The sequence below is a fragment of the Anguilla rostrata genome, chromosome 12 (assembly GCF_018555375.3).
Source record: "Anguilla rostrata isolate EN2019 chromosome 12, ASM1855537v3, whole genome shotgun sequence".
Classification (NCBI taxonomy): Eukaryota; Metazoa; Chordata; class Actinopteri; order Anguilliformes; family Anguillidae; genus Anguilla; species Anguilla rostrata.
In genome coordinates this window covers 1,325,260-1,340,376 of record NC_057944.1, presented here as the reverse complement: position 1 = coordinate 1,340,376, position 15,117 = coordinate 1,325,260, and the positions used below count along the sequence as shown (strand labels likewise).

The 15,117-nt window shown below is 43.8% G+C and overlaps 2 protein-coding genes across 44 annotated transcripts in view; one reads left to right on the top strand and one right to left on the bottom strand.

The window, feature by feature from the left end:
- Positions 1-15,117, bottom strand: part of LOC135235493 (NACHT, LRR and PYD domains-containing protein 12-like) — a 419,768-nt gene that overhangs the window by 142,225 nt on the left and 262,426 nt on the right. For 2 of the 39 annotated variants that reach the window (XM_064300981.1, XM_064300992.1), the window contains 2 exons: positions 8,523-8,684; positions 7,582-7,628 (listed from right to left, as the gene is read on the bottom strand). The exons of 36 other annotated variants lie outside the window; for them this stretch is intronic. In XM_064300981.1, coding sequence (XP_064157051.1) covers positions 7,582-7,628; positions 8,523-8,684 — 209 coding nt within the window. Of the gene's footprint in view, positions 1-6,532; positions 7,344-7,581; positions 7,629-8,522; positions 8,685-15,117 lie in introns of those variants that run through there. One more of the 39 variants, XM_064300986.1, reaches the window with a different exon arrangement.
- Positions 1-15,117, top strand: part of LOC135235498 (cytochrome P450 2M1-like) — a 340,188-nt gene that overhangs the window by 158,018 nt on the left and 167,053 nt on the right. The window lies entirely within an intron of this gene.

Below are 15,117 nucleotides of genomic sequence, written 5' to 3'. Positions count from 1 at the left end.
AGCCTCTACGCTTGTGAGATGTGACCTTATGATGTGCGATGCTTAGAAACTACTATCAAGACTGAGACAACTTAGTGAGTCTTTGGAGAATGCCACTGCATGCTGTCTAGTGGGTATTTCCCTGGTGCATATTGTACTAAATTCTGTCACAGTGGGAAAATATCGTCTGACCTGATGATTTCCTGTCTACCTCATGTGCCTGCTTTGAATGGGTCCTATCAATGCACATAGTATTTGGCATTCTGTATGGTAGTCTGTATTTCTTATGGATGCTGGTAAGGTGTAATGTTATTGAAAGTAGGCTTGGGGCTGCTGGATGGCTCATTCGGTTAAGGCACCACGCTGAGCTGCATGGATGAGCCTCACGGCCTTGGGTCGAATCCGGACCGTGCCAGTGCCGACTGTGGCCGGTAGCTCCACAGGGAGACGCACGATTGGTGCCTGTGTTGCCCAGGCTACGGGAGGGTTCAGCCAGCCAGACAGGGATCTGCGTTTCATTGCTCTCTAGCGACCCCCCTTGGGCGCTTGTATGACTGCATGTCAGAGCCGCTTATGAAAGGTCTTCCTCCGGTATGAAAAACAGCATTTCTGTTCTATTCCATTACTAATTATACAGGCTCAAAAGCTGAAATGTGGTAGATGTTAATTTCTCTCATCCAAGCAGAGTAAAATAATCTATTAATGTGTAAACTTGTTATTACATTATTAAAGGTGTGATTTTTATTTTTTTTTAAAGCAAAGCATCAAGATTAAACATAACGTTTTTTAATTAATTAATTATTTTTTATTTATTTATTCGCACAAAGTAAGTGATGAAACAAAAGTATATAACACAAACATGGGATTGTGCAGGAGAGGTAAGAAACCCCAAGGGGCTTATAGTAATAACCTCCACTCTAGGATTCACAAGACATTACATTACATTTTTTATTTTTTCATAATGAGATTTTTAAAAAGAAGGAGAAAAAACAAATCCATAGCAATAGGAATATTAATTTAAAAAAAGATCATGTCATGGTTCTGGCTCCATCACATGGGTGTTTGATGTACTTAAAACAGGGAAACATTTACTCAGACAAGCTCACTCCTGTTAATGAAAGTACTGGCATATGGCATTAGAAAACTTCTGAGAATTCCTCTGCAAGCTGTGGCATGTGTACCTCTCTGGTGCTCCTTGTAACAAAACCTGTAGCTGTGGAAAACGATTGTCTGACCTGGTATGGTCCTATCTACCTCATGTACCTGCTTCAAATTTGTACCTGTCAATATGTTCAAATAATGCCCTGCCAAACCAGACATTTATATTCTGCAACAGTGAGATTTAAACGGAACAGCCTTTGCCTTAAAGTGCTGCAGTCTTTAATTTGTTCAACTGTCATGTGCACACCTCCACAGTTGTTCTCATGTTTTAAGCATTGCTGGATATATCATCCAGAATGCTGCAGCGCGTCTGGCCTACAACCTCCCCAGATATTCCCATGTCACCCCCCAGCTCACTGACCTCCACTGGCTACCTGTTATGGCTCGCATCAAATTCAAGACTTTGGTGCCTGCATACCAGGCAGCTAAGGGGTCAGCACCAGGATACATCCAGAGGATCATCAGACCCTACACACCAGCCAGACCTCTCCGTTTTGCCACCTCTGGACACTTGGCACCTCCCCCTCTTCGTGTCTGTACTTCCCGCTCACGTCTGCTGTCTGTCCTGGCCCCTCGCTGGTGGAATGACCTCCCCATGGTGGTCAGAACAGCAGGGAATCTGACTACCTTCAAACGCAGACTAAAGACTCATCTCTTCAGGCTGCACCTCTCCCCCACCCCTCCCTAGCCTATAGTTTAGCTCAATGTACCTAGTTAGGCTAATGCGATCACATTAGTTTTCATTTGGTAGGATTGTTTTTGTCTGATTCTGATTAGGCAAATGTGACTTCAGTGCTAGCTTTGTACTTGGCAGGATTGTTTGTTTGTTTGCTGAACAGGTTACCCTACAGGGTTGGAGTCCTGATCTATGTGGTCACTTCTGGCACTACAATCTTTACTTCACTCTAGTGTGTTTCTTTTGCACCTCTGCACCTTGAACTAATGCACTTGTTGTACGTCGCTCTGGATAAGAGCGTCTTCTAAATGCTTGCAATGTAATGTAATGTAATGTAATGTAATGTAATGTAATATATTGCTATAAACTGCTGTGTTTCACAAATGATCCAGATGATGTCTTAACAATTACTGCAACTCTCTCCTTGCAAGCCTGCCAGCTTGTGCCATACAGCCACTACAGATGATTCAGAATGCCGCTGCCCGACTCATCTACAACCTCCCCAAATTCTCCCACGTCACTCCTCTGCTGCGATCACTTCACTGGTTACCGGTCGCTGCCAGGATCCAGTTCAAAGCCCTGACCCTTGCCTACACTGCTTCCAACAGGACAGCCACCGTCTACTTGCAGGACATGACTCAATTCTATGTGCCTGTTCGACCACTCCGTTCTGCGGCAGCAGGGCGTCTTGTAACCCCTCCCACCCGCCCAAAGGGATCACAGAGCTTCTCCACCCTAGCTCCCCAGTGGTGGAACGAACTCCCTGTCCCTCTCCGAACCTCCCGCTCACTATCCATCTTTCGCCGTGGCCTGAAGACTCATCTCTTCAGATTATACCTAGACTAACCACCGCCACGCTGCATAATAAAAAAAAAATTAAAAAAAACCCTTTTTCCTGTCACTTGTTACATGTTGCCCCATCCCTGCACTTCTTGGTAATTTGTATTTGTCCTAATACTGTAGCTTATTCTTCTGCCTATTCGGCTTTGCAGATGTTAGACCAGAATAGTGTTCATTGTTCTCGGCTAGAAATAGCTGTACAAAATAAGTAATTGTACCTTACTGAACCCGTGTTCAGCAGTTGTCTACGACCATGAAATGTACTTTTGTACGTCGCTTTGGATAAAAGCGTCTGCCAAATGAATGTAATGTAATGTAATGTAATGTAACAATCAAGAACAGTTTGTATATCGCTGGGATTATACATAGTCTATCATTGCCCTTTCATTGATTAATGTTACATTTTGACCACATACTTCTAAAGAATAGTACCGTCAAAAATCATGTTAAAAAGCCAGCATGATCACTCTGACATCACTTGCAATAGATTTTTTGGAGAAAATAGTGCTGTCATTTATATTCAATGATACCAAAAACAAGATGGACCCACTGCCCTTTGCACACAAGGTTAGGCACGGCATTGATGATTCTTTATTTTTTCTCTTATTTTTTACATTGTAATTTACTTTCAGTTCAGTGAACTCTCGAGAATCTGTCAACTTCTGCCTTGAAACGCAACCTCTGGAGCACTTGCAGCTATGTCACATGGCCACTAGGTGACAGAATGCATCTGCTTTGTGTTTACAGTATTCCAACAAACTTAGATCTGATAGTTGTCAAAAAATGCTGTGATACTTTTGCCCATTTCCAGCTCCTGCCACGATATATAATGATTTTATTAAATTCCATTTAGCATGAGGATGGAGGTGCAATTTTAAAGAAATGCACTGGTTGACACACTGACGATGCTTATTGTTGTTGTATACAGAGCACACACAGCACACTGATGCACACTGCCTCAGAGTACATTAACACAGTCTGCCAGGCCCCAGCCCCCCCCACTCACACACACACACACGCACATGCACAAAGAGATTCGAATACCATACCTCCACAGCTGTTCTGCTATGTTTCACAAATTATCCAGACAATGTTTTAACAAGGCCTAATTACATGAAAGAATATAGGAAACATTGGGCAGCATTGCTGTGGAATACAGGCATGTTTAATTTGTGTGAGCTAAGATAGCCAATATTGTTTCATGTAACTTGGCACAATTTTAATATTAATACTTTTAATGGCAGGCATAGATTTGAAGTAATGATTTATAGATCGTACTTTGTGTGTGTGAGTAACTTGGCATTTTTGTACGTTGAAAACGTGTTTTTCATCAGATGTAATTACAGTATCACATTTTGCAGTAAATTATTGACTAATCAATGTTCAGTCCAAAAACTCTTATTAGAGGCCACTGTTGACCTTTTAAAGTTTGGCTGTACAATCCTTCCAGCTTCTCTCATCATTAGGCCTGGATTTATAACATGGTCAATCACAGTGGCTCTAAATTAATTCCTCCATCAATACCAACTGCATTGGGCTGCTCCGTGTTGTCAGAAAGTGCTGAATGTACTGCTGTAAATCAGCCTTTTATGTAGTGCTGAAGGGATTACCAATCGTGCTGCAATGAAACTCACCTGGGCAATGTGGTTGGAAGTGACCAGACAGGATTGCAAATATGTTGACTTTATTTCACAATCTGCATGTCTAGCAATAACAATTTGGATGTCTTACTATGAAGTGACAGTACTGTGAAAACTGAGTGTGCAATTCAGAATTTTGCACTTTGTATGTAGGTACAGCAATTTGTGTTTTGCACATTGAGTCAAAGCAATCATATCATACTGTAATGCATTTGTAATGTGTGACTGCAGTTACTAGAAATGTATCTGAAAAAATGAAAAAAAGAGTAGGGTCTCAGGAACATCTCAGAGACTGGATGTCATGCAAACTATACTTCTGCCTTGATCTTGGCTTCGTGGTCTAATCCATTCAACTGATGTGCAGCAGATACAGGTTAAAACCTGCAGGAAAACCATTTATTTTGAGAAGTAATATAAACACAGCTGCTCAATAGACAAGTAGTGACTTTTCTAAATGTATTGAATTGTGGTTACACTACAGTAACAGAAGCAACCATTCATCAGACACTACACAACTTTTCTTATAATTTATTAAATAATTATTTATTTCCACTACTATAGATGAATATCATTGCTTCAACTGTGCAGATTTTAACCCCATGCTGATCTGCTCATATTGAGCCCAAACATAATCACATACAGAATATGAAATAAGTAGTACTGTGTCACAGGAGTTAAATACATCACACAATAATAAATCATAACACCAACACATTTGGTGTTTATTATAATTCAGGTTTAATCATTGTAGATTATTGAAGATTATTGAAAATACAGAAAATAAAAGCAACAGACCCAATAAATAAGGAAACTCAACCCATCATTGTTTACAGTAATGAAAGGAAATAAGTACACTGCAGTGACCATTCTGCATTCTCCCTATCAGCCGCATTTGCCCACAGAAATTTGCACATTGGAACTCTTATGAAAATGAATGAAAGCAACTATAAAAACTAGTAAAATGCACATTTAAGTGGAGGAGTGCCACTGGCTTCTCTTATACAAAGATGCAGATACAGGAGAGAGTTATTACTTCAAAAACATTTTACCCTGCTATATTTTGCCATTATTACACTCAGTGTTATATTAATGTTTTAATAATCAAAAGTACATTAACACACCTTTAACATTTGAAATATCCTGAACATGCTGAAAGATCATAATCTTATGTACAGGGTTTAAGCTGTACTGAGTTTAATATTGGGTACAGCTGAAATTGCACTGATAAGGCATTGGTCAAGGAAGGTTGCAAGTGTGTCGACGTGTGTGTGTGTGATTGGGTGAGAGTGTGTTTGTGTGTGTATTTGTAAATGTTTGTGCATGCGTGCGTATGTTTGTGGGAGTGACTGTGGATGTGAGTATGTGTGTGCATATGTGTGAGCGCGTGAGTATGTGTGTGTGTGTGCCCGGGTTGCGTATGTGAATGGGTAAGAGAAAGTGTGTGTGTGTGTGTGTGCACGCATGTATGTGTGTATGTCTGTGTGAGTGCGTATGTGTGAGTGCATGAGTGTGTGTGTGTGAGCGTGAGTGTGTGAGTGACTGATTATGAGAGAGAGAGTGTGTGTGTGTGTGCATACCGTTATGAGAGTGTGTACGTATGCATGCAGGTGTTGTGCGTGTGAGAGTGCACTGGTGAATGTGTCTTTAGGTGTGCGAGAGATTGTGTTTCCATGTGTGCAGGGGTGTGTGTGCATGTGTGTGATTGGGTGTGAGAGAGTGTGTATGTGTGTGTAAGTTTGTGAGTGTGTGTGCATGAGTGTGTGCATGCGTGGGTGTGTGAGTGCATGTGCATAAGTGTACACCAGTGTATGTATTTGTGAGTGTGTATGTGTGAGAGTATGTGTGTGTATGCTGGAGAGTAAGTGAGAGAGTGTGTGTGTGTGTGTGCGTGTGTCTCTACTTTAGTGAGCAAAGGAATACTGAGGAGTCACACACTCTAAATCCAGCACAGACAGGTGTGTGTTGACTGAAGTAAGTGTGTGTGTGTGTATGTGTGTGTAGGTGTGGGTGTGTCTATATGTATCTGAGTGTGTGTGTGTGATTGAGTGTGTGTGTGTATGTGTATATGAGTGTGTGTGGTGTGTGTGTGTGTGAGTGGGTATATGAGTGAGGTGTGTGTGTGTGTGCATGTATATATGAGTGTGTGTGTGTGTGTGTAGGTGTGGGTGTGTCTATGTTTATCTGAGTGCGTGTGTGTGTGTGATTGAGTGTGCGTGTGTGTATGTGTGTGTATATGAGTGTGTGTGGTGTGTGTGTGTGAGTGGATATATGAGTGTGGTGTGTGTGTGTGTGTTTGTGTGTGTGAGAGTGGGTATATGAGTGTGTGTGGTGTGTGTGTGTATGTGTACATGAGTGTGGTGTGTGTGTGTGTGTGTGTGTGTGTATGTGTATATGAGTGTGTGCGTGCACATGCGTGTGTGTGTGTCTCTACTCCAGTTGGCAGAGGGACACTGAGGAGGAGTCCCACACTCCAAATCCAGCACAGAGGGGTGTGTGTTGAGTAAAGTATGTGTGGAATCTCTGCATGAGGGTCAGTGTGTCAGAGTCAGAGACGCTGTAGAAGGACAGAGTGCCGGCCGGACGGTCCACACACACTCCTACCCTGTACACACACACTCCTCTACCATCATCACACACTCCTGCTCTGCGGTAGGGGGAGGGGGGGGCAGGTATGCGTGTTTGGTTCTTATTGTGACAGACAGAGAAACTGAGTTTATGAGAGTCGCTGAGTTTAAAGCACTTCAGACTCCAGGAGTTTTTATTCTCTCCAAATGCACAGTCAGAATGCTGTCCATTCCTGCTGATTCCTTTATCTGTCACTGCTATATAAACCCATCCCCACCTCTCAGACACACTGAACTCAGCCTCCCAGTAACAGCGCTCACACACACTCTCTCTGCACACAACCTGGGGCACAGGCTCAAATCTCTCTGGATGATCAGGATATGGCTGCTCTCTTCCCGGTGTGTGTGTCACCCTCCTGTTCCCCTCAGACAGAGAAAGCTCTCTGTGCGCTGTGTTCGGATCCAGTGTGAGCTGACAGCCGTCTGCACACCAGAAACATTAATGAGATTAATTATCATTATTAATATTCACCTCATTATGTGTGAGAGAGAAAGGGCTGTCATAGTACCTCTGTGTGTGTGTTTGTGTACGTGTGTATTTCTGATTGTGTGTTTATGTGTGTAAGAGAGAAATCTCTCACACAAACACACACACACACACATACACACACACTGCAGAGTGTGTGTCTATTGAAAGTGTTCTGTGTGGATACACACTCACATTTCCTGGGTCCTGGTTTGGTCCTGTTCTCTCCTCCATGGTCCACACTGTAAGAACAGCAGAACAGAATTTTGAATTTTAACAATCCTTTATTTCCACTCTCAACACACCAAGTGACATCACATAAATAAAAACAAAGACACAATAAAACACAAAACCACGATCATATGAAAAACACACAAATCTGTCACAAAGGAAACTTATTCCATTCCCTCGCCCTATTCCATGTGCAAAAATAGCTCCCACCCCTCCACTGAACATTAAACACCCTTATAACACACACACACTCTGGAACACACTCAGGCTCTGAAGTGCTTTGTAATACTGAAACTCCACCATCGCTGTGTCCCTGACCAAACCCCTAACTACAACAACCACATCTTGTCTGTCCCCTCCACCAATCATATTTTTCCAGCATTTCTCGCCTCAAAATTAAATTAATGAGCTGGCACTTATCTGTCTTTGTTTTTATTGGAAATCAAGGATAAAAATATTACTTGTAAATGTTTCCCCTAGTCACCAAAATAAACTTCCCAAAAAAGAAAAGAGAGGCTGAAGTCTGGCACATCCCGAAAAAAAATGATTAACAGTTTCTCTCTCCATGCAGAATGGACAATGGTGGGATCCTGCCGGGTTCATCACAGAAATAAAACTATTTACTGCAGTGATCCCGCGCAGCACCCTTCACTGTAGATCCCCCCCCCACAACCCCTTCTGCGTGTGTGTGTATGTGTGCATGTGTGTGTCTGTATGTATGCGTGTGTGAGGTGCAGTGTGGAAACTCTCTGTACTTACAGCAGTGTGAGTGTGTCCAGTTTAGCAGCAGACAGCGCTCTCACTCCTGAGTCTCCTGGGTGATTGTATCTCAGGTCCAGCTCTCTCAGGTGTGTGTGTGTGTGTGTGTGTGTGTGAGGTGCAGTGTGTAAACTCTCTGTACTTACAGCAGTGTGAGTGTGTCCAGTTTAGCAGCAGACAGTGCTCTCACTCCTGAGTCTCCTGGGTGATTGTAGCTGAGGTCCAGCTCTCTCAGGTGTGAGGGGTTTGAACACAGAGCTGAAGCCAGAGAATTACAGCCTCTCTGTGTGACTCTACAGCCTGACAGCCTGCAGAGAGAAGGACACACACACACCTTACACACATTAATATAAACTAACATGGCTGTGTGTGTCAAACACATAGCAGTGTGTTACAGACCTTACACACATTGATATAAACTAACAGGGCTGTGTGTGTCAAACATATCAGTGTGTTACACACCTTACACACAATAATATAAACTAACAGGGCTGTGTGTGTCAAACACATAGCAGTGTGTTACACACCTTGCACACATTAATATACATTAACAGGGCTGTGTGTGTCAAACACACAGCAGTGTGTTACACACCTTACACACATTAATATAAACTAACAGGGCTGTGTGTGTCAAACACATAGCAGTGTATTACACACCTTACACACATTAATATAAACGAACAGGGCTGTGTGTGTCAAACACATAGAAGTGTTACACACCTTCTACAGCTATATATAAAATAAAATGGATGTGGAATGAGTCATTATCAAACGCATTTGAGTTTACACCCCACTAGTCTGACTCACAAGACCCAGACTGTGGGTATAAGCCTGCCATTGGCCGACTATTTCAACCAGAATTCACCTCCCCTTCCGCTATCTGCGTGTTACTGTTTTCAAAGTCCCCGTCGCTACGTGAAACAACAACAACCTCCAAGCTAGCAACCAGCACGCTGAAAATGGCAAGTTTTGACGAAGATTTGGATCGTGCAATAAGGCAGGCCTGCTTGGTTCTTTCGGTGAATGGTTGTAAATACAAAGAATATGTTTAGAACATTTGCTGTCTGACAGGGACATTCTTGCATGTTTGCCCTCCGGTTATGGAAAAAGTTTCATATACCAAGTATGGCCTATCGACTGCAGTGAGCTAGCGAGGGTAAACACAGAGACATGGCATGAAAATGCCATGGTTTTGGTAGTGTCCCCCTTGGTCACAATAATGGAGGACCAGGTGAAAACCCTGCAGTCAAGGGGGGTAGCTGCAGCGTACGCCAGGGAAGATCCAGACACGGACGAGAAAATAGCTGCTGGCCAGTACTCCATTACGACACTATTTTGCAAGGGCACCATCACTGCATCCTGGGCTTAGCGCCGCCCAAGACGATTGTGATTGGTTTAAATAAATACAAACAAGCCAGAGCGTTTTTTTCCTCTATAGCGGAATGATAATGGCTTGAGCCAGACCTTTCTCCAGCGCTGGCACAGCGCTGAAACAAAGTGTGGAGATGGGTCTGGCTATGCGAGACTAACACATACACCAGCTCCCCTGTAATCTCTGTCCATGGCTTGTCCTATCACTCCTATGCCGACGACACGCAACTCTTTCTCTCCTTCTCCCCATCGGACACACAGGTTCCTGCCCGCATCTCCGCTTGCCTGAGGTACATACAGAGCTGGATGGACAATCACCACCTGAAGCTCAACCCGGGAAAGATGGAGCTAATCTTTATTCCTGCTCTATCCTCTCCCCTCCTCGATTTTTCCATTTCCCTAGGGGACACCTTAGTGACATCATCACCCTGTGCCAAGAATCTCGGAGTGGTGATGGACAACAGGTTGTCCCTCTCCAAGAACATCGCAGCAGTAAGCCGGGCATGTAGATTTTTCCCGTATAACATCCGGAGAAACCGCCCCTTTCTCACCACCTACTCAACCCAGCTCCTGGTCCAAGCAATGGTTCTATCCCGCCTGGACTACTGCAACTCTCTTCTGGCTGGACTACCGGCATCTGCCACCAGACCCCTGCAACTCATTCAGAATGCTGCAGCTCATCTGGTCTTCAACCTCCCCAGACACTCCCACGTCACTCCCCTGCTCACTACCCTCCACTGGCTGCCTGTTATAGCTCGCATCAAATTTAAAACATTGGTCCTAGCATACCAGGCAGTCAAGGGATCAGCCCCAGCATACCTCTACAAGATATTCAAACCCTACATGCCAGCCAGATCCCTCCGTTCTGCTTCCTCAGGACGCCTGGCACCTCCCCCTTTTCGCACCTGCGCTTCCAGAACAGGTCTCCTGTCTGTCCTGGCCCCACAATGGTGGAATGACCTCCCCGTGGAGGTCAGAACAGCTGAGACACTGACCCATTTCAAGCGACGACTGAAGACTCACCTCTTCAGGCTGCACCTCTCCCCATCCCTCCCTACCTCCCTGTAATCTCTTAAATGACTCTTAAAGCTTAGGGTTGTAACTAGGTAGCTGTTTCGTAGGTGACTTAGTTAATGCACCTGTCTTAACTACTGCTTGTATTTTTCCATAGACTGCGTTGTTGCTGTTCTCGTTTGTGTTAGTGTTAATCAGTTTAACCTTCAGGGTCCAAGTTGAACTATGCGGTTGTTCCCTGCACTTGGACCGGTACTTCTCTCTAGGGTTTTCGTCATACATGTTCCTGGTTATGGTTATACACTTTGTTGTACGTCGCTCTGGATAAGAGCGTCTGCCAAATGCTTGTAATGTAATACCCCACTACAGTTCAGGAAACAGGACTAAATCATTTTATTCATTCATGTGTATAGAGTCTTATTCTTCCAAGAGGAAGAACAGGAACATGCTGTGTCAGTTCTGTGGAGTGTCTGTTTTCACATTAGAAACATTGACATCAGTGTTGTATTTAGTCACATTGTAGCCCTTATTTATTGAAGGGGTGTGTGTTTGTACTCACCCCAGTCTCTGCAGTTTACAGTGTGGGTCCTCCAGCCCAGCAGAGAGCGCTGTCACTCCTGAATCCTGCAGCTCGTTGTCTCTGAGCTCCAGACCTCTCAGCTCTGAGTGAGGAGAACACAGGACTGAGGCCAGAACATCACAGCAGCCCTCTGTGAGACTACACCAACCCAGCCTGTGGAGAGACCACACACAAACACACACACAGGCGCACACGTACACACACGCACACACACACACACACAAATTCACAGATGTGACAATGCGTACCTTGGCAGTTGACATATATATGCACCTACGCATTCCTGAGATGAGGTGAGTAAATTAAGTTCATTAAGTATTCTGACTAATTCACAAAAGTCTAAGGCAATTACTGGGGTCTATTCACCAATAAATATGGTGAAACCACAAGGTTGGGAGTCTACTGCAAGGAATTCATTGCCAAACCCTTTTCATATGATGAACTTATCCGACATGCAAACATTCATCTAAACTGCTAACACAAGAAACAGCATTTTTGTGGTGCACTTTGTCTCACCTGACATGTTCTTCGGTCCATGAACATATATACGTTTTAAAAACATTTGTAAGAGGGAAATTAAACTGGGACCCAGAAAAGGCTGACATTTGAACGAGCCAGCATGCTGGGACGCAGCGTGTACTTCAAAGGACCCGAGAGCCTTGTGGTAAAACAATAAGTCACTCGGACTTCCTCTGAATGGGCAGGCCATTTGGCTCTCTGGAATGTTACCACCTGGATACAACTAAGATAAGGGGAACTAGTCTCTTTGTCTGTGGTTGTGGGTGTGGGTGTTTTGGGGTCATAAAGGGTGAAATGACCGGCCACATGGTGGGGTAACTGCGCAATGGGCCCCTCTGCCATTAGACTTTTTATTTCTTTTCTGGATCTGGACTATAAACCATCTGTATATCCTATTTACAAACCCCAGAAAACCGTACAAACCATGCACATGTTTTCATGGTATTATTGTATTATGCATTGTGTAATAATAACATGGATTGCATGTACAATGGTTAAACAAAAAGGTATTTTCATGACAACTGCACCATAATATTACATCCACTTGGCATGTTTGGTATGGACATGTTCACAATCATTCAAGCCATTGAATGAAATATGTTTCATACCAAATAGAATTTGAAAAAACATAGTTTCAATAACTCAGGAAAAACCTAACACAGTGGAATGTCCTCTCTGGTAATCATCTCCTTTTCCCCATTTCCCCACCAATTGTTTTAAACAACCTCCTCCAAATGGTGGGGGCCGGAATTAGAGATTTATGATTCGGACAGGTTAATTTATGGCAATGCCGCCTAGACCAAACGCGGGATTTGGCTTAAAAGGAAGGGAGACAAAGCAATCGAGGAAGATCGTAACCGACTTCCCGCAGTGCACATACTATGTGTACTGTGTAGAGATAGACAAGGAAGATCGTAAACGACTCCCCCACGTTACACATAATCTGTGTGGTGTGTGTAGATTCACAAGGAAGATCGTAATCGACTTCCCACAGTGCACATACTCTGTGCGCTGTGTGTAGACAGACAAGGAAGATCGTAACCGACTTCCCACAGTGCACCTACTATGGGTTCTGTGTAGATAGCCAAGGAAGATCGCAATCGACTTCCCGCACTGTGCTTACTCGATGTTCTGTGTGTAGCTAAACAGGCTGGTAAGAACTCTTTTACTCTGTATTTCTGTTTTTAACCCTTATAATTGATTTTGAATTGAAGATAATAACCTACCTGCCTGTTCAATAAATTCTTATTTTTAACTTGCGTGGTCTTCATGACTCTAATCCATTTTATCTTCTTTTCAGCCGAAATTCCGTTTAAATACTCAGGGGGGCAATTATGACTAGGACCTACTGATCAGGGGTCTAGTACAGTAAACGTCTTTAGTGGGGTCTTCAAGTTAGATAGGTGACCACGATCTGCCTGTTAAGGGATTGGTGGTATTGGTTCTGGTGTTTTGGCTTAAGAGAACCCATGGGCGTAGTACGCCGGTTCTTGTCAAATTCGCCTTAAGGAGCCCGATAGATACGCACCGTCCTGGGCTCATAACTGTCGATGCACTATCCATGTAAGCCAGGCATGGAAGGCATGTATTATGGTGGTCAGCCTCCTACCCTCTGGATTCCTCGCCGAACTGAGATTTAACAATAATGCTAAACCCGGGAGCATATATTGAGGAATGATGGCACAAGATAGAGTCGAGTGTAACCACTCCCAAGTTCCACGCATAGTTAAACCCAAATTTTAAATTATCATGTAAAATGGAGTCAGATTAACACGAGAGTAAAACATAGTAACTGTTACGCTTTCTTGCTGTGGTCATTGATATATTTGATGTGTTGTTCCGCGCATTTGTGAATATTCTGATGCTCCCATTGGAATATTGACAGTCCGGCGACAGATCGGATATATCTCTGATGACAGCATAGCCCCGTTTACGAACGGAGAGTAACCTGAATGCTACTGATCCGTTTCAGGCCAGCTTTAAGCGGGATATGAAGCAGCGCCTTCATATCTAACCCGTGGCAACGGAACCAGTGCATTCTTAATTATAATTGTGCCCTGTTCTTACGAACAGAGGAAAATAACTAACATCTCCGGTTTTGAATCACACCAGCCAAGGGAGAACACGCGATACCTTCCCCTCCAGCTACAAACCCTCATTGGTCTAGCTGTGAGGTGTTTACAAGTGGTGACCCCGACGTGATATGGAGTATCTGGAGTGTTCCCTGAAGTTTCTGCTGGTGTTTTTCATCCCGGCGTGATACCCTTCACTGTGGGTATCTCGCATTTTCTTCTCTGGTTTCCCGATCCTTGGTGTGGTGAGTGACAAAATCCTCTTGTATATTAGCCTGTGCTAGGGAGAGTTTTTAGCCACTGTGCAGGGGATCGACATATCCCAGACAGGCCTGGGACCGTAGAAACCAGGCATTTTCCATACTACTACCCTTTGGGGAATTCATGAACAGGGAAAGAGAGATGCTTAGGTTGGTTTATGTTTTTTAGGAAATGTGTTGTGCTAATACGGCAAAATGCGTTTTAGAAAAAACTAGCCTATAGCAGTAGATGGTTGCGTATGTGTACGAAAATGTAAGCGTTTGTAGAAAGGAAGGGAGTTTTGATGCAAGGCTTACTACTGTTTCTGCGCAGAGGCGCAGAAAGCCTTGCTCAAATTCCGGAGAAAATGAGGCACTGGTGAAAAACCAGTGAATTTTGAAGGTGAACAGAGTGGTATACTGTTATGAAAGACTAAAAAGCAATAGAAGGTGAACAGTGAGAGTTTATAGCTGCCAGTAAGCGTGTGCAATCGCAGAATACACATGCGAAGAAGTTTGAACTTTGCTAGGGGGCTAACCCAGGAAAAGTGGCAAGCTTCTTATTATAATTAAATTAAATAATATTAAAACACTGCTGAATGCTGAATCAGGTACATAACCTCGGCTTCGAAGTTCCAGCCCTGAAAGCAGAGTCTGTGCTGATCCTTAAACCCAGGTATGGCCCTGCGACAGTACACGCATCTCAAGACCTCTGACAGTGCAGACTGCAGCTGCACCAAGTTTTGAAACTGTTCGTATCTGTCCGCAGAAAACCATACTTTAAGTCTCAGAGATCGAGGCTGGTACCAGTGTAGTCACTGAACCTCTGAGTACCGTGCCCGATGTAATGTCACAGGACCGCTGAGTGCCACGGCAAATGCAAGTCTCCATCCCTCTGAAAGTGTAGCCGCAGGCTACAACAAGGGTGGCGACCGTCTGGAATTTG